Raw genomic sequence first — 23,298 nt, 5'->3', positions numbered from 1 at the left:
GAACCAGTGAGGGTGAGTAGAGCTTGGGGAGAGCTTTGAACCCTAAAGGGCCACCTTCAGCCCATAGACTTAAGGTTCCCCAACTCGGCATTCAGAATGAAAGCCAAACTGAGAGGTCATGAGCACCTCATTACATGAGGGTGAATGTTTTCAAATGGTTTGGGGTGATTCTTCAAACACATGCCCATCTAAAACAAGCTATCTCTAGAGAAGCTTGGTCTCTTGGTCCATGGTGCATTATGCAACGTTATCTTGACCTCACTTTTAAATATAGATTTAAGTAGAAAGCCCATGCACACTTCCTTGGGAGGAAGCCCCACTGATCATAGGAGTGGACATGCGTATGATTGCACTGTGAGGATACTTGAAGCTTCTGCCAAGCTCATTTCTGTCACTGTCTCCTGTGCCCTCTTCTCACCTTGGCCAAGTCAATTGGGACGTGTCTGTATTCCTCCCACTGTTCCATAAAATCTCATGCTTACGTGTTTGTTTTGTGGCTGCAGCCTTCAAGGCTGTAGATATGGAGGAGTGTTTGCATAAATGAAGGGCCATTCCGAAAAGTTGCCCACAGGCATTGTGCTTCTGGACCTGAGTGAACCCATCAAAGACTTGTGTTTGTGTTAATATTAAAATGGGTGTCCAGTTCTTATTGCTGTGAAATACAGGTTGAAAACCCAGGTGACACAACCCATTTTGTTTCTATTAATACAGACTTGCACAACAGAATGGTAACTTGTAGAATTATTTAATTACGGTACTTAAATAGTAACAAGATAGACTGGAGTCAGGGAAGAAGAAAATGCAGCTTTAAAAAGAATGTTCTAAGGTTTGTACCTAAGGAAACATAAAAAGGTTCTAGGGTAATTATTATCCACCTGATTTGCTAATACAAGATAAAAGATGGTGACTTTAGGATCCTTCCTAATAGATTAAATATGTCTCTGTAGATAAGCCACCACATGTCTGAACATGTACCAATCAGCAGTCACCATGGAAACTAATTATTTAATAACAGATTGAATAGCTGTGATCAGGCCAATAAAGAATAAATATCACATTTTTTGTACAATTTAACACATATGCCTCAGCATACGTTCACTAATATTCATACAAACCTCCTGCAGATAGAAACTACACTGAAAACACACAAACTAGCAAAAATAAAAGACAAGTAGTATGCATGGTGTAAATATAGTATGCAGTTTACACAAGTATATTTAATAGTTTTATCAGTATATCTTGGGCTATCTGCTTTCTGTATGGTTGTTGCATGTTTGCCAAGTGTGTGAAAGCCCAGCAGAGAGGAAGATGAGAGACAGAGAGAACAAACACTGTGATGGGCAGCTCAGCCGTGAGTTTATGAAGAACGCCAAGGATTAATTTCTTCGTCTGCTGCAACCCCAAAGGGTGACCTGGGAGATGAGTTCCAAGGTACATTAATGCATCAGTATAACGCACAAGATAATCTGAATTACAGCTAGCAGATGTTTTGTAGTGCGTAGTGGTTGAGTTACACCAGTTGACAGTTTCAGTAAAGAGCCATATTAATGGTCAAAAATACATTCGCAGGAATGCTCGAGACCCTCGGCTCACTTCTTGTCATCATCGTTAGGAAAGAGTCTGTAAGCCAAAAAGTCCATGGACTCCTGAGCCAGCTTGGAGAGGTGGAGGACGCCCGTGATCACCAGAGCAATGAGCATGAGCGGCAGCACCACATTCCACACTGTGGCAAGGACATTGTAGCACCTGGCTTTGGAGCCGTAGCGATGGGCAGCTTCCAGGTCACCGGACACCTTCTGATCCCGTGCCTTCAAGAAAGAAGAAGGAAAAGGCACAGAGCATTAGTAAGGCTACACATAAAGAAAGCGATGGGGAAGGGAAACCCCCTGTGTAGAGCAGAACAACACAACTGAGAAGGACAACACCCAAAACTGGAGTCACAATGTTAGAAGCGACTATGTCAAGACAGCTATGCATGTCTGGGAGCTGGATTTGGTCAGTCTCTTTGGTCTACACAGTGCCTGTGGTATTGGGGTCAGTCCTCATTCTATTCCCCTGAAGTTCACAAAGCAAATTGGGTGGGTGATGGTTGGCACACGTGACACCATCCAGATGTAGGAATGGCTTACAGAAGCCCACACAAGTTGGCATTGCCTTATAGTGAGCACTTGTTCCTGCATTCCATACACATCCGTTTAGTGCTAGAAGTCCCAAAGTGGCAGCATAAGATGCTCCATGCGCTTAAAGGCCAGTGGGTGCTCAGTAGGCCAGTGGATGCACAAGCTGGAGCTTTCACAGGGACAGAAGTATGGCACATCCTCATTCCAGCTCTCTAGAACCAGTGACCTATTTTACTTCTGCTATTCATTACATAATGTTGATTCCCAACCCACACCCATCTCTCCAGCCTGGCTTTCCAAACTCCTTTTCCAGGTCTAGAGAGATTCTGGTTACTTACATGTTACTGCTGTTTCTTTCCTGTTACGTTAAATGCCAATCTAATTCTTTGTAAGTCATTTTGGGTTGCCCTGGGCAAGACAAAATGACTAACAAATTTAATAAATACATAAATAATTTTTTACAATCATTACATCAATCACAAACCAAAGAGAGTGTACAGTAGCTTTCTTATCTCTGGATAAATCACTAACTTAGCAGTAGTTCCGCATGCAGGAATGTGTTGAAATATTGGCTACAGTGCCTTTACAATAGCCTGTCCCAACTCTTAATCCCATTTCCTCTCTGCAGACTATTAATTACACAATTTAATGAACTATCAACAAATCAGCCTGAGCCAGTGGGAATGGAAGGGACGGTATGACACACCACAAATCGATCCTATACATTTTATTGTACTCTTGCCCCTGTGCGTCCTTTACAATATTTGCTTCACTTCAGGATAGCTAACTTCTTTCTTTCTTTATTTTGCTGGTGCTGCTCCTGCACCTTTAAATAACAGCCTAGTTGACAATATGCAGTAGCTAAGTCTTTCTCCCCATTAATCTCCATACCAGGAAACATTTCCTTTGAAATATTTTTGGGTGTCACAGCTTTTAAAAGGCATAGTATTCTCCTGAACAATACAATATTACAAACAATAAGCTATAAAGACTGGTGTACATAGAGGTGGGGAGAATTTGGTTCCTTCCCAAATTTATTTTCTGCAGCTACATACTGGGAAATGTCATCTGCATAAAAATGAACAGTTTGAAGCATGTGCTCTATCAGGTATAACATTTAGTAGCCACCGAGTGATTCCTGAAGTCACATTTCTGCACCAAGTGTGAATTTTTGTCTCTGTTATCCTGTATTTTGCTCTTTAAACTTTCATGAAAAACCACAGCTATCCAGGAATTCAACTCTCCTTCCAGCAGTTTCACACATGACCAGGTTATGGTGCAGTGAGTTTGTGGTATTTCCTCGATTACTAGATATTTCTACTTCAATTTCTACTTCTGTTTCCTTTGCCTTTTTAAAAGTGCTTCATAATCCGGAGAACAGAGAGAAATGGAAAAATTATTATACCGGAACCAATTGAAATGCATGCTACAATCCTCTGGGGAAAGCAGCGTTTTAAAACTTAAATTCAGGGTTGCAATCTGCCCTGTTGTTTTTAGAAGAGGAACTATGGAATGCAATTGCTGTGTGAAACAGTAAGAGACAGGCTCTGGAGTTTCACAGCACTTGTCATCATTATGCCTAGATATCTCCACTACCCCAAGATAGACTGAAATGCTTTCCTCCTTATCTCTAAGGTTCCATAGCAGATTCTGTGTAACTGATGCCACCAAATACCACAGCCGCCCTCCAGGAATTGCTCTCAACCAGAATTATCTGGAGGGGCCATTCCAGGCAAATACGTAGCCCCAGTGCAGGGCCCAAGAGATAAGAACCAGTGGAGAATCTTCCTACCTTGACAGAATAAGCAAGGGCGACAAAGCCAAGGCAACACAGGTTCATGTAGATGGTGTTGAATACGGACCAAATCATATAGTCGCGGGGGACCACCGGAGGCTTGACAGTGATGACCGTTGGAGAAGGTTCCTGCTTACGGGAAGACATGGGCAGGTAGTCTTCACGAGGATAAGAAGTGTCCATGGCTCCAGTTGGAGGAATCACACACCGTTTCCTTGGAGGAATCACACTGTTTCCTAGCAGTGGCAGCCTGTGAGCGGGGGAAGGCAGTGACAGCCGTTTATATAGTGCCCAGCCAAGGCACAGATTCATCTCCATCTATATATAAAACAGGGAAATTGCAGCTCTGGTTTGACTGTGGTTATCAGAAATGCTTTGCCAGGACTGAGAGAACTGTTTGGTTTCCAAGCCTGCCCTCGCTCCCTTGGACAAGGAGTGCTTTTTATAACCCTGTGGTTGGTGTTGGCCCAACGCCGTCTCAGAGAGCTCCAGCAATTCAGGCACTTGTCTTCAAAGGCAAGTACAGGACAGATACAAACTGGAGCACGACAGGGTGCTACTTACAGGGCAAGTACTCTCATATGTGTGAGGTCATCAGGTAACGGCAGACAGAGCTAACAAACCTTATCTTGCAGGGGTTTTTACCCCCATCCCTGCAGAAATGTCTCTTGCTTCTTACCCTTCCAGTGCTTTCCCCTTGCACTCGTAGGTTACAAGGTTTTAAAAGCCAGCTGACATACTTTGGTTTCTCTTCAGATCGTATAAAACTTTTGCCTTTTACTAAAGATTCATGAGTTTTCAAGTAATTTTTTGAGGCCTTGCTTTGGCAGGGCTGAAAAACAACAAAGCAAAAAGCCAGCTGATGACTGCATTGTGTCTGGTTCAGCCCACCATCTCTGCATTTTACAATTTATATTAAACAGATGAGGACTGTTTAATGTAGATTGCAAAATGTAGAAATGGTGGGCTGAACCAGGAAGATGCAAAGAGTTTGTGCTGTTGACTTAAAAAAAGATTTAAAAAGCCACTAAAAGAAAGCACAGGGTGTTAAACTATAGAATTTGACCTCACAGGGGGCAGTGATGGCTGCCATCTTGGATGGCTTTAAAGCAGGATTGGACAAATTCATGGAGGAGGAGGCTACCAATGACTACCATTGATGATAACTATGATCTGCCTCCATGGTCAGAAGCAGTATGCTAGAAAACATGGTAGGGCAGAGCGTTCTTGCGCTCTGGTCCTACTTAAGGATTTCCCACAGGCATTTGGGTGGCCACTGTCAGAACAGGATGCTGGGCTGGCTGGGTCATTCGCTTGATCCTTCATGCTCTTCTTACCTTCTTGTGAGTTCTAACTTTGACCTCATCTAGAATTGTGCTTGTCCTGTGCCTCAAAAACACACAGGACAAGCTTTCTCCCATGCTTTCTAGGCATGGGTCTGAGTGGTTTTGCCCTTGCCCCACTGCTGGAAATCCTGCTGTTGAGCAATAAAGGTAAAGGGACCCCTGACCGTTAGGTCCAGTTGCGGACGACTCTGGAGTTGCGGCGCTCATCTTGCTTTATTGGCCGAGGGAGCCGGCATACAGCTTCTGGGTCATGTGGCCAGCATGACTAAGCCGCTTCTGGTGAACCAGAGCAGCACACAGAAATGCTGTTTACCTTCCCGCTGGAGCAGTACCTATTTATCTACTTGCACTTTGACGTGCTTTCAAACTGCTAAGTTGGCAGGAGCAGGGACCGAGCAACGGGAGCTCACCAACCTCACTCCTGAGAAAACCTGATGGATGTTTGCTCTGATTCAGCAGTAAAGATTAGGATTCCCTATGGGAAAGCAGTGAGACAAGCAAGTCTGGCTGAACCCTTTGATCAGAGCTGTAGCGCTTGAGGTACAGGTGTTTAAACCCCCCCCCCCCCGTATTACTTCCTGGATTCAAATCACTTTCCTGAAGCTGCTATCAGCCCCTGGGAGGGTGAAGTGGGGAAAACAGCTGCAACAGTTGAGCTGCACCTGTGTTTCCTTCCTGTGGGGATAACTTGAGCTTTGCGGGCAATTTAGAGGAAGGGATTTGCATTAGAATATGAAGCCTTAAAGACATTCTCCTCCTACTGCCACTGTTAATAATAACATTAGAACAGTGTACCTGTTTTACAGTTAAGGGATCTCCTGCATTGTAGTCAGTTTGGCTCTGTATCACTCCTGTATGGCTGTTAGCACACCACTGATGTTTGTACTTCTCCTGCTCCTGCTGCTGCTGCTGCTGCTGCTAGTAGAACTTGAAAAATGTTTGTAACTGTGGTAGCTATTGGATTACCCAACAATAACATAACTGCAAGGGTTATCATACTATGTCATGGTGAATCTGACAGTGAAGTGTGTGCACCCCAAAAAAGAAAGGCAGAGAACTGCCCTGTGTTTCAGATCTCTATGGGCAATAGAACACGCTGGGCTAGAGGAAATGCAAAGATGTATGGAAATGGACCAGGTGTCTCCATTACCTGTCTCTCTTTTCCCCAGCACCTCTCTCCTCTCTGTGCACTAGAGAGATCTCAGTCCGGACACCAATATCACCCACCCTCCATAACAAGCAATCATGCTTATTATTTAGGACTGTCACCTTATAACTCGGTCCTAAGCTTAAAGGACAAAGATTCTGTAGGGATTTTTTTATCAAGGGCAGCTTTTATCATCCCCACCTGACTCGCTTTGCTTGCCAAAAAGAAAAGAAACAAAACCCTTCCCTACAACTATTAAAAGTAAACGAGCTCCGTGTCTTTAGAAATTCAGTCAACTGGATTTATGTATGAAATTATTTGCTGAGTTGCCCTACAACTGATTTCTGTTTACTGCAGCAGGTGGCCCTTCCTTCGTGACAAGGATCATTCAGTCCATTGTGATGCCAGTGGATCTGACCAGTTGAACTGCAGCCCTTTGGCCCTAATAATGAAAAAGGAGGGATACAGTATGATAGTGGCAGGCTTTCCAACACTAGCGCAAAGGAGGATAGAACTCACCCCTGTATCTGTTGCACAGAAGAGGCATTTTCTTTCTTACAGCTATTAAAAGTCAATGAGACTTTCCACTTACTGGTCTTCCTATAAAACCCAAAGCTGTATAAACACAGGTCTCTGCTATAAAAGTAGCCTGTGAAAGAAGCTCAAAAGCTTGCAAGTCAAGGTTATATATATAACTACAGTATAAATGTTAGAACATCAGGCTCCCCCAGTCTCTTTTCTTTGGCTCCATCACGTGGCTAGAAGAAAAAGCGCAAGAAGGCTAAGCAAAAAGATTAAACAATGGTATTATGGTATGGGATAGACTTCTGAACACCACTTGATCAGATGTGTGAATTGGTTTCCTTACTAGACAGGTAGGGAGGGGTGTGGGTGTGTGTACACACACACACACACACACACACACACACGTGCAGGGGGGAGAGAGAAAAGAGGGAAATGAAGTTACAAATCCAGAGGTGGGACAACTTATTTCTGTCAAAGGCCACATACCAGCTACAGGTATGGACCTCCATCTTACCAGAATTCAGTCTGTTAGCCCCAGTGCAGCCCACCAAAGTAACAATACCTACACATCCTCTCCTGATGCATATGGAATGGAGGGACAGAGCACTTGTTAATTAAAAACAAGAGCAATTATTTATTTTATGAAGGGGAAAAAAGGAAAGAAGATGAACAATTCATATAGGTATACAATTCTAGGCAAAGTTTTAAACTACAAATAGAAGGGGATGAAGTCCACTTACTAAGTGATTCCCAGGTGAGTGAGTCTAGGGCAAAATAGTCAGTCTCCTCCTCTGTCACTCCCCTGGCTGTGGAGCAGTTGCTGCTGCTGTATGATCACTGTGTGAGGGTATAACATGAAGGCTACTCTCTCCTCCACTGTGTGATTGTTTTTATTCTCATTGTAGTTTCTTCTGCCTTTTTCACTTCTTCAAGCAACTTACTCAACATGTACTCTGAACTCTCTTCCAATCTCTGCAACCCTGTAAGCCCCTTTGTGCACAATGTGAGAGCTGAACCAAGGCAAATGACAAGAGTCTGCCTTGCAAGCAGTAGGTTCCAGGTTCAGTTCCCAGCATCTCCATGTAAGGTTGGGAGACCCCTGCCTGAAACCATGGAGAACCGCTGCCTGTCAGTGTAGACAATACTGAGCTACATGGACCAATGGTCTGACTCAATATAAGGCAGCTTCCTATATTCCTATGACAAGACTGTCCCACCACCAAGACTGCCCAATTTCTGAACAGACTGGAAGTTAAATCCTACTTCAAACACCTGCCAACAGGGCAGTATCCACTGGAACAGAGTGCATCAGGCTAGCTCTGTCCTCCAGCTCCCCCTCTGCTGCTCCCTGCCTCCCACAGGACATAGGCTGTGTGAAGTGACCTCATTCCATTTAACAGTAGGGCCAATCCTATGGCCCTCAGTCAACTCCAAAGGGCCATAAATGGCTATGCTCCACGAATCTCATCAGAGCTATACTGCACAGCCTTACATATGCAAAATAATTTTGTGCAACTAAAGATGAAATCTTATGTGCTTCACAGTGAAAATGTATAGATAGGATTTGATTGCTTGAGCTGTTGGGGAACCCATTAGAATGCATCTTTTCCTCTTTTAACCACTACAGAAATGATTTTATTTATTTAGGCCATCATAGGAGCATCTATCAACTTTCAAGATGTAGATAATCTGTTTTACAGAGTCCTATCTTCTTAACTTAGGCATCCTTCAGCATGGTGCTAGCAAGACTCTCATTCTCCACCACTGACACCCAAGTGGCCCGTATAGGTCAGCTTCCATCCTAATCATGCAGCAACCATTTTGGGGGATTATAAAATGTCTATCACATGATGAGGATGGGAGCCTCCCATACAGAGACACAGCTTCTTTGTACCATCAAATTACAAATCCAGAACTTGTCAATACCACAATGGCACAAAACATTGAACAGAGGCATGGATTCTAAAGATTCTTACAATGCATTTTCTCCAATACCTCTGTGTCCACAGATGTGTACTGTGATTTGATGGTGATTCTGTTTGGAACACCTGCTTAAAAAATTATGAAAATTCATGAGAACGTGTCCCTTGGGTCCATGTTTTTGTGCCATTGCAGTGCATTTTTGTTCCATGGTGGTAGTAAACAGCCAGTCTTTAAATTTTACTGCACAGTCAGCAGACACCAATGCAAGCTTTAACTTGATAGTGGTTTACAGGGCATCTCATGTAATAATCATACAAGAGGATCAATGTTTTATTTGCTAGGTGCTACTTTTACCTTCTTGCTGTTTTGTGGTGGTGCCCACATCACTTTTTCACAATGCTAAATGTACCCAGGCCCAAAAGATTGAGGAACACTGATTTCTAATCAGAGCAGTATGCCAGCTACAGCTGAATGGAGCTGTTAAGTGAACACTGTTAAATAATGAGCAGTATGACCATGATGATGCTGGGTCCCAAAAGGTTGAATGCCACATTCTACCAACCAAATTCTTAAGATTTAAAAAACTCAAAAGCATTAACCTTTCTAGTTGAAAGATGCAACGTTAGTTTAATACATAGTTTCACCCTGATAGGGGAATCAAACAACTGCCCAAACACTAATGTTTTTAAAAATGCAGTGGGGGTCCTAAATGTTTCAGTCCTGAATAGTTTTAACTGTTTTTACCAATAAGAAAACTGTTTCCACAGAATCAGAAGGATATGCCTTTATTTGCAGAGAATTCACCAGAGACTTCATATTTCAATACATGAAAGCTCTAATACACTTTAATTGAGAAACCTGTGAAAATACTGAAAAATGAAACAGAAAGAGTGATGGTTCCCATCAACATCATGAACTAGGAATGCCACAAATCCAGACTTTAGGACAGAGAAAACATCACTCAAACATTGAGACAGGTATTGAGAAACACAAACTGGATAAAGAAGTTGAGGATGATCACCCTAACCTTTCATAGTCCTTGTAAACAAGGTGGGATTGTAGAGCTGCAAAGAAGAGCATAAACCTTTATATCTTCAGATGTGTCGGATGTCCTGTCTTCTTTAGACTGTCTCATTCCTTGAAAGTGTTAAGAGCAAAGTGGGTATAATCAAAGCAGAAGAAAGTGCAGCCAATGCACACTAAGGATATAAATACAGTACGGAGCAGAATATCCTTAACATACAAGTTCCAACTTAGCCAGCTCGAATCATTGGTATCTCTGTAGTATTGCTTTCACTGCTCTATGGAAAGGTGGTGGATCAGACGCAATCACGGCGACCATACTAACGAAGAATGTGATTCCCACTATCAAAGCAAGGATATTCAGGTACTTTGCTTTCCTGCCATGCATAGCTGCACCTTCATTATCTCCCATGACTTTACAATCCCTTGACTGAAGCAGAGGTAGAGAAAAAAAAAGTATTTTTAATAAAAAATAAAGAAAATTAGCAGTAGAAATATCGTTGCACATGCTATAAACACCTGGAAGTCAAACGGGCTTTTTGTGGTTGTTGTGCAATCATTTCAAACAAAGAACTTCCTACTCAGTGTTACCACTGCAGCATCCTTGTTAGCAATGAGATAGTACTCTTTTCAAATACTAATGATTTACTTGGCAATTATATTCTGATACACTGCCCGCATATGAAAGGTAAAGGTAAAGGACCCCTGAGAGTTAAGTCCAGTCGCGAACGACTCTGGGGTTGCGGTGCTCATCTCACTTTACTGGCCAAGGGAGCCAGCGTTTGTCCGCAGTTTTTCTGGGTCATGTGGCCAGCATGACTAAGCTGCTTCTGACAAACCAGAGCAGCACACGGAAACACTGTTTACCTTCCTGCCGGAGCGGTACCTATTTATCTACTTGCACTTTGACGTGCTTTCGAACTGCTAGGTTGGCAGGAGCTGGGACCAAGCTACGGGAGCTCAACCCATCACGGGGATGCGAACCGCCGACCTTCTGATCAGCAAGTCCTAGGCTCAGTGGTTTAGACCACAGCACATATTAGAAAGTGCTATTGGTCAAATGGCATTTATGTCTTCTATTCTCCACAGTACATTATAATTTGGGGTGAATAAATGAGGCAGCCTTTTTTTGATAGTATAAACATATCTACCTCATTGCCTGTTGGTAATAGGGAGCTTTTACCAAAAAATAACTTTTTACCCATTTTACCTAGTTTGGCCCTTTCTCACTGGAGAAGATCTATAATTTACTGAAATATTTGTGGGAGCATCACAGGAAAGGTACAGTACAGAGAATACGAAATGTATAAATTATGTGAGGGAAAAGTGTTTTTTAGATTTCATTTCTGGATAAAACTGTTAATAGAGCCTGAGGGGTGGTCCATCCTCTATTTTATACCAAGGACTATAGTGAGGTAACATTCCTGAAAGAAAACTCTCCCCCACCATGTCCTTATAATGACATGGGACTTAGAAAGTGGTTGATACTATATTGCAGGTTACCTGAAAGACTGCCTGCTCCTACATCAACCACCTTAATTTAGATAACCTCTTGTGGCACCACACCATACAGAATATCATAGGGGACCCAAAAAGAGGCATTTTTTGCTATTGCTCCTGTATTATGCCTTTCCATCTGCCACAAGAGAAGCAGCAACTCGTCATCAGTTGCTTCAGACATCTAGGGCAGTAAACAACTAATGCATCCCATCAGCATAAAGATTTCCATTTGTGAACTGAATGTCCCCTCCTCTCCCGTTCCCATGCCCACCAGTCTGCTCTAGGGGTTCCCACAACCTTCCAGAACAGATTGGAGGAGGACACAGATGGGCGCGAGGGGGGAAAGTTCAATTGAACAGTTGTAAACTGTGCTGATGGGACAGGTCAGCTGGACACTGTCCACACCTTTTTGCTCTGGCTTTCTCTACCTATAAGATCAGACAGTGTTTTCTGTGATTGAATTCCCGGATTCCATTTGGTTTTTGTATTTTTGTTTTAATGACATTGCTTGAATTTATATTCTAAGCCATTGTAGGCCCTTGGTTCATAGACTATTAAACAAAAGCTGGTGGCACTTTGTTTTAAGCCTTCCAGAGCAAGCCTTTTTGTGACAATATATATATAAAATACCATCTTATACACATGCAATGAAAAGTACATAGAGCACCCATCTTTTCCCCTTTGTTTGCAGCTAAGGTGTGTTAAAAGGCCTCTGACTCCACCCTGCAGCCTAGCAGTGCCTGGTTCCTACCATCAATCAACCCATCCTTAGCTAGATGACATGGGTGAGGGGAATGAAAACACCCTTGGAAAGTGGGGTGGGGATAGAACGCTTTAGTTTAGGGTTAACACTGTTGGGGTAGGGGCCTCTGTGACAGCTGTGTGATGGGCAGAATTTTAACAGGTAGAGATTCCCCCCCCCCCCCCATCACAGAGGCAATGAGGGGAGAGCTGTTAAAGCCAAATGCTGCTAGGAAAGGGAAGGGGTCTGTGGCCCACTCCAAGACCTGAGTGAATGGGGTGGAAGAAGAATGACATCTGCCCCAGAAAATGAGAGTAAAGCAAGAAGCGGAGGCAGAAATGCTATCCAGTCCCATGGGGAGGAAAAGGAGCCAAGACTGAGGGACGGCAGAAAACCGGAAGCGGGGGGCAAATAACTGGGTTAGTGAGGTAATGGCGCTTTCCCGCCCTTTTTTTCGTGGGTGGGAAAGGGCGGCTTCACCTTGATGGAGAAAATGAGAGCCGCGAAACCGAGGCAGAAGTGGTTCATGAAGGTTAAACTAAACATCGACCAGATGACGAAGTCTTGCGGGGGCTGGACGACGACGCAGGCCACTGGGTAGGGGTAGGGGCTCGCGGGGGGCGGCCTGTACGGGTCGTGCGGAGCCACTCTGAGGGCAACCGGCGACGACACGGGCTGCATGGCGACGCGGGGCGGCGAGAGCAGGAGGCGGCGGCCGGCCGCTAAGGCGAAATGGGGCGCGGGCCGAGGGCGGGTCCTGATTGGGCGGCGCGTGAGAGAAGCCGCCGCTTTCGATTCGGAGAAAACCACGAGGGAGGGAAGCGACCGGGGGCGAGTTAGAGCGGGAACCGATTTGGTAGGAAACGAAACTCAGAGGCAGGGAGAGGCAGGCAGGAAGCTGTGGTGCTCCGACGGTTTGCTCCGAAACACGAAGCGTCGGTGGCAGCAAGTCCGCTAAAATAATAAATGTTGACAGTTCCTTGGACCCAGCGAGCTCAGGATCAGCTCACCTGTGGGGGGTGGGGTGGCGCGTGGGGTGGAGACCCTACTTAGGGAAGCACCCAGGGTCCGGGGAGCTTTTAGGTAACAAGCAAGTACAGTAATAAGGCTGTTGCAGGATTTCTCCCAGTCAATAACGACAGACACGAGTTCTTTCCGAGGAAGGCTAAATTTATTCACCTGCGCAGGTGCTGCAGCGAGAATCATTTCTCAATGGCTGCTCCCAGATCGTTTGCTGGGGCTTCCTCTTTATAGTGAGCAACAAACAGCTTTGAAAAAGCAGGACTTGTCTCAAGCCTCATTCACCTCCTGTTCTGTCTGCCAAACAGCAAAGAACTTTAATAGTCTTCCCCCATCCCATCCCCGTTCGCCCAAACTGCAACTGCCAGTCTGTGCGTTTTGGCCCAGACTGCCGACCTATGCAAGTTTAAAAACAGACACTAGATAGCTCACCCCTTCTGACGGACACGTGTCAGACTTCCCGGCATAAATGGTTTACACAGCGATTTCTGCTAGTCTCCAGGGTGAGGGCAGTGGGAAAGACAGATTCCATTTGGGCCCTCCATCAAGGCTAATAAGTAATAATAACACTTTCGAGCTAAAGGATGGCTATCCCATGCCTCTCTTCTGCCCTCCATTCTCATGTTAAGAAAGGGGGCGGGGGTATAGGAGCCAACTCCTAGGGCCCCCCATAAAATATTTGATGGGCACTGCTATTCAGATACAGTGGACGCTCGGGTTGCAAACGTGATCCCCAGACTTCATGTTTCAATACAGAAAAGCTGCAGTACACATCTTGAGTGAGAAACCTGTTGAACTGGAAAACTTAATGGTGTAACATTGGAAAGTGTTGATCACTTTTCCTACCTGGGCAGTTATCTTTCCACAAGGACTGACATTGATGCCGGAATCCAGCATCACCTGAGCTCTGCAAGCGCAACTTTCTGTCAATTGAAGCACAGAGTGTTTGAGGACCAGGACCAACTTTACTGTACACTTATGAAACATGGACCACTTATTAATGCCATTTCCAAGTCCTCGAAAGATTCCATCAATGGTGTCTCAGAAAATTTTTACACATCACTTGAGAAGACAGGCAAACGAATATCAGTGTACTGGAAGAAGCAAAGATCACCAGTGTGGAATCAATGATTCTTCAACATCAACTTTGTTGGACTGGTCATGTTGTTTGGATGCCTTATTATTGTCTTCCAAAGCAACTGCTCTATTCCCAACTCAAGAATGGAAAGCGAAATACTGGTGGACAACAAAAGAGGTTTAAAGACGCTCTCAAGGCAAATCTAAAAAAATGTAACATAAGCACTGATAACTGGGAAACACTGGCCTGTGGTGAGCACTCCAGCTGGAGAGCAGCCTTTACCAAAGGTGTTATGGACTTTGAAGCAGCACAAACCCAGAGAAAGAAGGAGAAATGAGCTAAGAAGAAGGCATGTTTGGCAAACCCTCACTGTGATCAACTCCCTCCAGGAAACCTATGTCCCCACTGTGGAAGGATGTGTGGATCCAGAATTGGCCTCCCAGTCACTTACAGACTCACTATTAAGACCGTTTTCATGGAAGACAATCTTTCTTGGCTACAAGCGATCACCAAAGAAGAAGAAATGTGCTTTCTTTAGTGGTTTAATTCTAGGCTGAAAGTACACAGAAGAGTGATTTCTTACATCTGACACCCTTTTAGTTACCATACATACGTACAAAATCATGCTCTTTCATTTGGTTCCATTAAATTAATGGTCCCCCAGTTAATTTCCCCCCTATTTATTTATTTATTTATTCATTTAAAAGTCATGATAATATATGGATGTAGGCCTGTAAAGCATTAATGCTGGAGAACTATACAAAGGGGAGTCTCAATGTTTTAGATCCTGAAAACTGTTCAATGATTTTATCAAGAAAATGTTCACACAGAATAAGGACTTAGTTTTATTTGCTCAAAATTCATCTCATAATTCATGTTTCAATAAAGAAAAACTCCCAGTGTACATCTTGAGTGATAAACCTGTTGAAGTAGAAAACAGATCATAAAAAATACTGCTTAGATCTCATGAGTAACAGGAAGAGGCAAGGCCACAAATTCGAATCTTGGACAAAGAAAAAACACTCGTACAAACACTTTATTTTCTCAATAAAAGTCTCAAACTGGATGGCAAAGTTGTAGATGACATCAGAGTCTCTCTTCCACCTGCGTGGCAAACAGTGCTGAGACCTTTATATCTCCAGAAATGCAGGATGTACCAGGTGTCATGTAGAATGCCTCCTTCCTTGCAAGTGAAAGAGTAGGGTGGGTACCCTCAGAGAAGAAAAGGCAACAAAAGCTTACAAGAAGTGCTATAACGCTGGGGAAAATATTCTGCACACACTTTGCCACTGAGCCAACATTCAGTGGCCATTCCTCTTCATCTACACCATTGCTGCTATGCACTGTAGCGAACGATGATGATGATGAAAACGATGAAGAATATGATGCTCAGTATCAGAGCAGCGATGTTCAGACGCTTGGAGGTCCTGCCATAGGTAGCCGCAGTTTCAGAATATCCAAGCACTTTGTTATCCCTAGACTGAAAGGAGAGAGAAGAGAATTTTTAACAGTATTAATTATGAAAATTAACAATGGACATATATTTGTACATGCTGAACGCCTAAAGCTCCAATAAACTTTCCATGATTGTCTAATCTTATCAAAACACACACTCCTCAACGCTAACTGCATTGGTTAGAATCATAATCCACATGCAACAGAAATGACTTGCAGCATGGTGGCAAGATGCACATGTCTGTGGACTAGAGATAGGAGCAACTTTCAATCTACCGTAAATTGCCCCATCTTCTTGGCCCCAGTCCCTGCCCCCCACTCTCACCCAGAGCTACCAGCCAGGGTCCTCGACTCACAAATACTCCAGAAAACCAAAGACCAGTTCCGAAGGTTTTTCTACTAACTTGTGGATCACTTAATAAGAACACGTTTTACAGATGTATCCTGTTATAAGCATGGTGTACAAGTTTTCATAATGTACTTTCAAGGGGTTTCTGGGGAAACTTGAAAGGAAAGAGGGAGGTGGAGAACAATCCTTTAAGTGCTTGTTAAGAGTTGACACTTTTCAGGGCTCATATGAATATTAGAGCTGTATGGCGGACAGAAATTCAACAGGTAAAGTGTTTCTTAAAACAAACCTTGGGAACCTGCATTTGTTGAACTTTGATAATTTATTATGTTTTATACTGTATATGCTGTAAGCCGCCCAAAGTGGCAGGGGAAACCCAGTCAGATGGGTGGGGTATAAATATCATCATCATCATCATCCAACCTGTCTAATGAACGAATAGAGGTATAAAGCCTGCCGAGAAAGGAACGCAAAGTGGTAGTGAGCCTAGCATGGGAGACAGAGGAAATAAAGAGAAAGAACTGCCTCACAAAGACAGGTGAATGCTCCTGTAAACGAAACATAAAAGCAAGAAAGAAATACTACCCAGTCACGGGGAGAGAGATAAGTGAAGACTGCAGTGGCGACAGAGAGGAGACCCGCACAGCCCTCGTGCGCTCCCTCACCTTGATGGAGTAGACGAGCGCCGCGAAGCCGAGGCAGCAGGCGTTCAGGAACGAGAAGCTGAACAGGGACCACAGCACATGGTCCTGGGGCGGCGGGGCGGCGACCCCTCCGGCGCGGGAGGCAGACGGCGGCGCGCTCGGCTCATAGCCGGTGTGGAACTGCATGTTGATGGCGACGGGCTGGTGTGGAGCGCTCCGCATGGCGTACAGTTCTCTGCGCTGCCCACGGCCGAGTGGCGAAGGGATTCAGCAGAGGGGAGAGAGGAGGGAGGGTTGGGGCTGGGACTGGCGCTTCCCTGAGCCTCATTTGGAGAAGACGAAACCGAAGGAGCGCAGCGGTGGAGGGAGGGGGACGTAATTGCACGCTGAGCCCACTTGGAAGCCACCTGCTTCCAGTTGTAGCAAGTAGAAACGGAGGAAACGGAACCCCCCTTATTGTATTAGAATCATAGAATCATAGAGTTGGAAGAGACCACAAGGGCCATCGAGTCCAACCCCCTGCCAAGCAGGAAACACCATCAGAGCACTCTTGACATATGGTTGTCAAGCCTCTGCTTAAAGACCTCCAAAGAAGGAGACTCCACCACACTCCTTGGCAGCAAATTCCACTGTCGAACAGCTCTTACTGTCAGGAAGTTCTTCCTAATGTTTAGGTGGAATCTTCTTTCTTGTAGTTTGGATCCATTGCTCCGTGTCCGCTTCTCTGGAGCAGCAGAAAACAACCTTTCTCCCTCCTCTATGTGACATCCTTTTACATATAGGAAGCCTATCTGAGAGATGTATGAGAACTAGACATACAATGGATATAAAGGGTTAATTAATACTTTCCTGATATAGGACAGTGGTTCCAAAACTTCAATACAACTACCAAGAAACCTCACTAAGCTATTTGCTCAACAAGCAGGTGGCGATGTGCACCCCTCCTTTTCTGATCCCTTACTATCGGCTTGGTGTTCCTGCTGGCTTGTCTTCAGAGTGGAAAGGAAATCTCTCTAGGCTTTCAGCAAGTGTAATCTACGCTACCTGGGTCCGTAATATGCTGTGGCCAAACAACTCGGGACATGGGCGTAGCCAGGATTTTTGTTGTGGGGGCAAGCTTTTGTTAGGGGGTGCAGAACCTCATGCCTCGGGAGTCCCTGGGGTGGGCAGGAAAGTTTTTTTGGGAGAGCCTGCTCACCACGCGATGGACTCGCTTTGCGCTTCCCAGAATTGGGAGGCGAGCTGCTGCTGCAATGACTTTTATTATTTTCCTGCAGCCTCTGGCTATCTGTTGCTCTCCACGCCCCTTTCCGTTCTGGGATCAGCCGTGGCCAAGGATCTCCCAGATGTTGCTTTGTTGCTTTGTCAACAACACTGATTTCCAAACTTTCCACTCTCAGACCATTTGAAAACTGCTGAGCATCTTGGTGAACCCCTTAATCATTTTTCTGCCTGTTGTTTACCCACCCTTCATCCTAATATCCCAGGGCAGGGGACACTTAAAACAGATTTAGTGAATAGTTTGAAACAACTTAAAATCACAGAAATAAGATGGGTCCTAAAAATATGCATCTCAAGTGTGAAAAGCCAGGATAAAGAGGTCCAAATAAGGCTGTGTACATGCCATATATTTAAAGCAGAAGCTCCTAAACCTCTTGGTAGTGTGTGCATGAATACACATGAGCGGTGGGGTGTTCTTCTTTCTTCTTTGGTGATCACCCGTAGCTGAGTAAGATTGTCTTCCATAAACATGGTTTGAACAATGAATCCGTAAGTGACTGTGGAGGCCAATTCTGGACCCACATGTACACATCACTTGGAAAGACAGGCGAACTAATATCAGTGTACTGGATGAAGCAAAGATCACCAGTGTTGAAGCAATGATTCTTCAACATCAACTTCGTTGGACTGGTCATGTTGTACAGATGCTAGATTATTGTCTTCCAAAGCAACTACTCTATTCCAAACTTAAAAATGGAAAGCGTAATGCTGGTGGTCAACAAAAGAGGTTTAAAGATTGTCTCAAAGCGGTGGGGTGCACACTTGGCTTTGGACGCATACCTAGTACTGTAATCTCAAAATCCAACATCCGGAGGGCAACCATTTCCCCTTCACTAAAGAAGAGGGAAGTTCTCAAAGGCTTTCTAACAAAGTGGAATGATAGCTGCTGCTACCAGAAACAGCATCTGGCAATCATCAAATTATAAGCACAAATAAACATAGCACCAGGCCACCTAAAAATTTGAAAGACTGCCAGCACTGAGGCAGGGAGAGGCCATTAGAAGGCAACATTTAGTAAGCCCCTTGGAGCAAGAACATGTCTTCTCTGTAAAGCACCATATACAGGCAGTGACTGTTTACGACAACTGATATGTGCGTGCGCATGTGCATCGCATCGAACCCAGAAGTGACCCAAAAATGTCACGTAAAGGGGCAGAACGGGGTGTTTGCAGGCTTTCTCAATGGTGCTTCAAATGAACGTGATTTTACTTAAACATCTGATGCCTTGGAATGCTACCCCCACGTAAATTGGGAGTTGCCTATATGCTGATGGCGTAACAACACAAATGTTTCTCAGCTACTAAGGCATGATCCCCTAAGGAGGTATACAAAAGTAGAAATGAGCAAGCTTCTCCCAACATGCACATTTCTCTCATGGGGTGAACCTTTTTAGATAGAAGGCAACATCTGTACACTGTTGTCATGAGAGTGTGTGCTTTCCCCTGTGGTTTAATTCTAGGCTGAAGATACACAGTCGGCAATGCTAATTCTTACACCTAGGGCCATTTTCATTAAAAGATGCCGTGTGTGTGTTTCCAAGAGAATTAAGTAGTCCCATATATTAAAATGTTTAATGGATCTAGGGATATTTGGATCCCCTAAATGACTGACCTCCCAGCTTAATTTTTTTTATTCATGTATAAAAATATTGCACGATATCATCAGTCATCAGAATATTACACGAATCTACAAGTTGCATCCAGTCTGGCCCATGAAACCACAATATTGAAGAATCCTACATAAGGGGAGCCTCAATGTTTTAAGTTTTGTACCAACAAGGAAGCAAATGATGCAGAATAAAGTAGGCATGTGTTTATTTGCTCAGAATTCACCCCAGACTTCATGTTTCAATACAGAAAAGCTGCAGTACACATCCTGAGTGAGAAACCTGTTGAACTGGAAAACCAATAATAAAAAAAAATGATTAAATTTCATGAGCAACAGGATGAAGGAAGGCCAAGAATCCAGATCTTGAACAAAGAAAGAGCATCAAACAAACGTTGTTTCTCAATAAGTATCTTAAACTGGATGGTGAATTTCAAGATGACATCTGAGTCTCTCCTCCATCTTTCATTGAATCATAGAACCGTGGAGTTGGAAGGGACCCTAGGGGTCATCTAGTCATCTTTCTAGGCAAACATGCCTCGACCTTTCTGCATCTCCATAAGTACCAGGTTCTGTGTGGAATGCCTCCTTCCTTGCAAGTGGATGAGCAGGTTGAGTACACTCAGAGAAGCAAAGGCAAGCCCAAGCTTACAAGCAATGCTATAATGCTGGGGGAAATATTCTGCCTTCTCAATTTGCCACTGAGCCAACACTACAATTAGTTTCGTTTCTTCATCATCTCTTGCATTTGTGCTTGGAAAGCTGCTGCAGAGGTAATAAGGATGATGATGAAGATGATTAATATTATGACGCTCACTATCAGAGCAGCGATGTTCAGGCACTTGGAGGTCTTGCCATAGGTAGTTGCGCCTTCAGGATCTCCAACAACTTTGCGATCCCTTGACTGAAAGTGGCAGGTATGGGAGGGAGAGAAAAGAGAATTAAGAATTAAAAAGAACAATGAGAATTAACACTGAAAATACATTTGGATAGGCTTTGACTACCTAAAGCCCCTATAGACTTTTCATGGTTTTTTAAACACGGTGATTATACATGGTAGATTAAGATTCTGGCGTGGGATTCAACTAGGTATTGTGTAGCTGTTTTATCAGCAGCCATTTCCACTGAGTTCCTCCCTAGCAATGTGCACTCAATACTTCACACGCCTGAGCTCAGTAATTCTTGCAGTCCTGTGCCAGTATTTGCAAATGGGAGGATGTTGGCTGGGTGTGATCTAGCAGCTCTGCTCTTTCATGTTACCTCTGTTTCTTGATTCAGTCTCCTCTGTTTAGAGAAGCACAGACCCACTTTCTCTCACATGCAACAGAAAACACCTGTAGCTGGTGGGGAACGATGTGTAAGTGTCTGTGGTCTACAGATGAGAATTTCCACCCCCAAAACCCTCCCACCCCAGAGCTACCAGCAAGTTTCATTTCTGTGCTGCACAGGGAGGAAAATAAATCTTTCGTTTCTTCACCTCCCACAACTCATAATGGAAACCAGTGTTGGAGGGACAGAGGGTAGGAGGGGGTGCAGAGAAGAGAAGAGTAGAGTAGCCCTTCCCCTTATTGTCACTAATCCTGCCCAGGACCAGATCCAATCCTGTCAACAACCTCTACAACAGAAGATAGAGCCCCCAGAAACAAAAAATAATGTTCCCCCACCCCTGGAATAGAGGAACTATAATTGTGAATTTGTTTGATATAGTTATTCCATCATTATTAGAAAACATTTTGAGAACAAACCGCTAATGCAATACTTTACAACCTTGCCTTTTAAAAGCATTTCACTCATTCTAAAAGCAAAGACTACGCCACTGGGGATGCCAGAATAAGGGTGCCAGAATATGGCCCAACCTCTCACTACATGGTCACTTATTATGCATACAGTTTTCATGTGGAAAAGAGGGGCCACGAGGGCAGTTTGGTTTCACCCAACAATTTTGGCAAATATTAAGGACAACAACAAGGACCAAATCACGACATGACATTTCTCAACATTCATCGTAAGCATGTGTTGTGCCATTCCCAGAAAGCCAGAGCCCATACAGAACCTCATGCTACCAAAATCTGACTGTTAGCTTCTCATGTGCCACAAAGCCCCTTTGTCCTTTTTGCTACAGTAGATTTATTACTACTGCTATTCTAGAATGTAACAAATGCACATGTTGTTGGATGTGCCAAGGACACTTTCTCTGGAAAATGGTGGAACCTTCATTACATTCACAAACACTGCAGAGAGTGAGGGACACAATTACTCGTATGCTGTGCTTTTAATTTTGCGATGTTCTTTTCTTTCTGACTTAAAGCAATATGCTACCAGTGTAAGGGAATTGCTGACATCATATTACAGTCTTAAGAACTAAAGTTGATGGTTTGTTCATTTTTGCTGTTGGAAGATTTATGTTCAACCTGTACTGTACAGAACATCAGATTCCAAACGGCTAGAAAATAACAGTAGTGAATATGCTCATATATTTAATACTTAATTATTAATAAAAGAAGTCCCAAGCACATCCATTGTTTTAGAGCTCTGAGTGCAGCAAATGTCTGATAATGAGTAGTAAACCTCAACCTGTGATTTTCCATCCTACAATTATCCAGTTCTCTTAATGAAACCATAGCTAGATGAGGTAACGGGAATTAAAACTTCCTTGGGAATGGGTGTGGTGGAAAATACTTTAAGAGTTAGCTTACAATCAACACATTTCGGGGGGGGGGAGCGAGGGTCATGCCTACATAAGAGCTTCATGGCAGGCAGAAATTCAACAGGTGATGCATTTCAGAAAACAGGTTGTTGTAGAGACGCTGCACCTGTTGAATTTCTACTTGTCGGGGGGGGGGGGGACCTGATTAAGGTATAAAGCTGGCCAAGAAAGTGGCCAAAAGCGGCTAAAGAGGGAGGCAGAAGAAATAAAGAGGACTGCCCCAGCAAAGCAGGGGAGTGCTCCAGGCTAGGCGGAGGAGGGAGCAAGAAATAACTATAACCCAGCCACAACGGGGTGCAAGGGAGAAGTCAATAATACTGCAGGGAGGCAGCAGAGAAGAGAGGAAGGTCAAGCAGCCCTCGTGCGCTCCCTCACCTTGATGGAGAAGACAAGCGCGGCGAAGCCGAGGCAGCAGGCGTTCAGGAACGAGAAGCTGAACAGGGACCACAGCACGTAGTCCTTGGGTTGCGGGCCCGTGGCCGCTCTGGCGTAGGGGTACGGCGGCGCGTCCGACTCCTTGCCGTCGTGAGGCTGCATATGGATGGCGACGGGGTGGTGCGGAGCGGTCTGCATGGTGAGAGGTCCCCAGCGAGTGGCGACGGCGAGCGCAGGGCGCGCGGCTGGAGTCTGCCTGGGGCTGGGCGCGCCTCTCGCGCTCTGATTGGGCAGGACGCGCCCAGGGGCTGAATTTGGCCCCCAGACTCGCAGGAAACGAAAGGGAAGGAGCGCAGCGGGTGGGGGAGCGAATTCCTCGCAGTGGGAGGCGGCGCTGCCCCTGGGGGCTTCGCCAAGACCCGCTTCGAAACCACTTTCTTCCAGCTGCAACAAGTTTCGTGCGGCAGAAACGGGGATCAAGGAGGGAACGGAGCCCGATTCCTTTTATTCAACGATCGGGTGGCGATGTGCGCCCCTCGGTTTGGGATCCTGTACTATTGTACCCCCTCCCCAAATACCCTCTTCGCTTTTTCTTCTTGAGCTTAGTGCTGGCGTTGTATTCAGAGTCAAAACAAAATCTCTGTAGGTTTTCAACAAGTGTCA

At 44.6% G+C, this 23,298-nt stretch overlaps 3 protein-coding genes and 1 long non-coding RNA gene across 4 annotated transcripts; all 4 read right to left on the bottom strand.

Moving 5' to 3' along the window:
* Positions 1-513: 513 nt before the first annotated feature.
* LOC308460186 (interferon-induced transmembrane protein 5-like) lies at positions 514-4,673 on the bottom strand. Its single transcript, XM_080976262.1, has 2 exons — positions 3,913-4,673; positions 514-1,808 (listed from the first exon to the last, which is right to left on the bottom strand). Exons 1-2 carry the CDS (start codon positions 4,231-4,233, stop codon positions 1,590-1,592), a joined length of 540 nt encoding a protein of 179 aa, XP_080832388.1. The 5' UTR covers positions 4,234-4,673; the 3' UTR covers positions 514-1,589.
* A 4,952-nt stretch (positions 4,674-9,625) lies between these two features.
* LOC308473018 lies at positions 9,626-13,134 on the bottom strand. The gene is made up of 2 exons (XR_013983868.1): positions 12,602-13,134; positions 9,626-10,309 (listed from the first exon to the last, which is right to left on the bottom strand). It is a non-coding gene; the product is annotated as an uncharacterized lncRNA (long non-coding RNA).
* A 1,917-nt stretch (positions 13,135-15,051) lies between these two features.
* On the bottom strand, positions 15,052-17,026 carry LOC308479828 (dispanin subfamily A member 2b-like). The gene is made up of 2 exons (XM_081010805.1): positions 16,689-17,026; positions 15,052-15,699 (listed from the first exon to the last, which is right to left on the bottom strand). The coding sequence occupies exons 1-2, from the start codon at positions 16,887-16,889 to the stop codon at positions 15,556-15,558; spliced, it is 345 nt and encodes a 114-aa protein (XP_080866931.1). The 5' UTR covers positions 16,890-17,026; the 3' UTR covers positions 15,052-15,555.
* A 2,719-nt stretch (positions 17,027-19,745) lies between these two features.
* On the bottom strand, positions 19,746-22,872 carry LOC308479823 (uncharacterized protein). Its single transcript, XM_081010794.1, has 2 exons — positions 22,636-22,872; positions 19,746-20,457 (listed from the first exon to the last, which is right to left on the bottom strand). Exons 1-2 carry the CDS (start codon positions 22,831-22,833, stop codon positions 20,272-20,274), a joined length of 384 nt encoding a protein of 127 aa, XP_080866920.1. The 5' UTR covers positions 22,834-22,872; the 3' UTR covers positions 19,746-20,271.
* Between the last annotated feature and the right edge of the window lie 426 nt (positions 22,873-23,298).

This window comes from Podarcis pityusensis (assembly GCF_964106645.2).
Source record: "Podarcis pityusensis genome assembly, chromosome: 1".
Lineage (NCBI taxonomy): Eukaryota > Metazoa > Chordata > Lepidosauria > Squamata > Lacertidae > Podarcis > Podarcis pityusensis.
The sequence above is the reverse complement of the archived record's forward strand: the minus strand, read 5'-3'. Positions and strand labels throughout refer to the sequence as shown.

What these genes read in the sequence shown, in the direction of transcription:
- LOC308460186 (XM_080976262.1), bottom strand. Translation starts at nt 4,233, where the DNA reads ATGGAGATGAATCTGTGCCTTGGCTGGGCACTATATAAACGGCTGTCA. An exon ending in CCCTTGCTTATTCTGTCAAG is followed by an intron (nt 1,809 to 3,912) that starts GTAGGAAGATTC and finishes TCTTTCTTGAAG; the next exon opens with GCACGGGATCAGAAGGTGTC.
- LOC308479828 (XM_081010805.1), bottom strand. Translation starts at nt 16,889, where the DNA reads ATGCGGAGCGCTCCACACCAGCCCGTCGCCATCAACATGCAGTTCCAC. An exon ending in CGCTCGTCTACTCCATCAAG is followed by an intron (nt 15,700 to 16,688) that starts GTGAGGGAGCGC and finishes CTCTCCTTTCAG; the next exon opens with TCTAGGGATAACAAAGTGCT.
- LOC308479823 (XM_081010794.1), bottom strand. Translation starts at nt 22,833, where the DNA reads ATGCAGACCGCTCCGCACCACCCCGTCGCCATCCATATGCAGCCTCAC. An exon ending in CGCTTGTCTTCTCCATCAAG is followed by an intron (nt 20,458 to 22,635) that starts GTGAGGGAGCGC and finishes TGCCACTTTCAG; the next exon opens with TCAAGGGATCGCAAAGTTGT.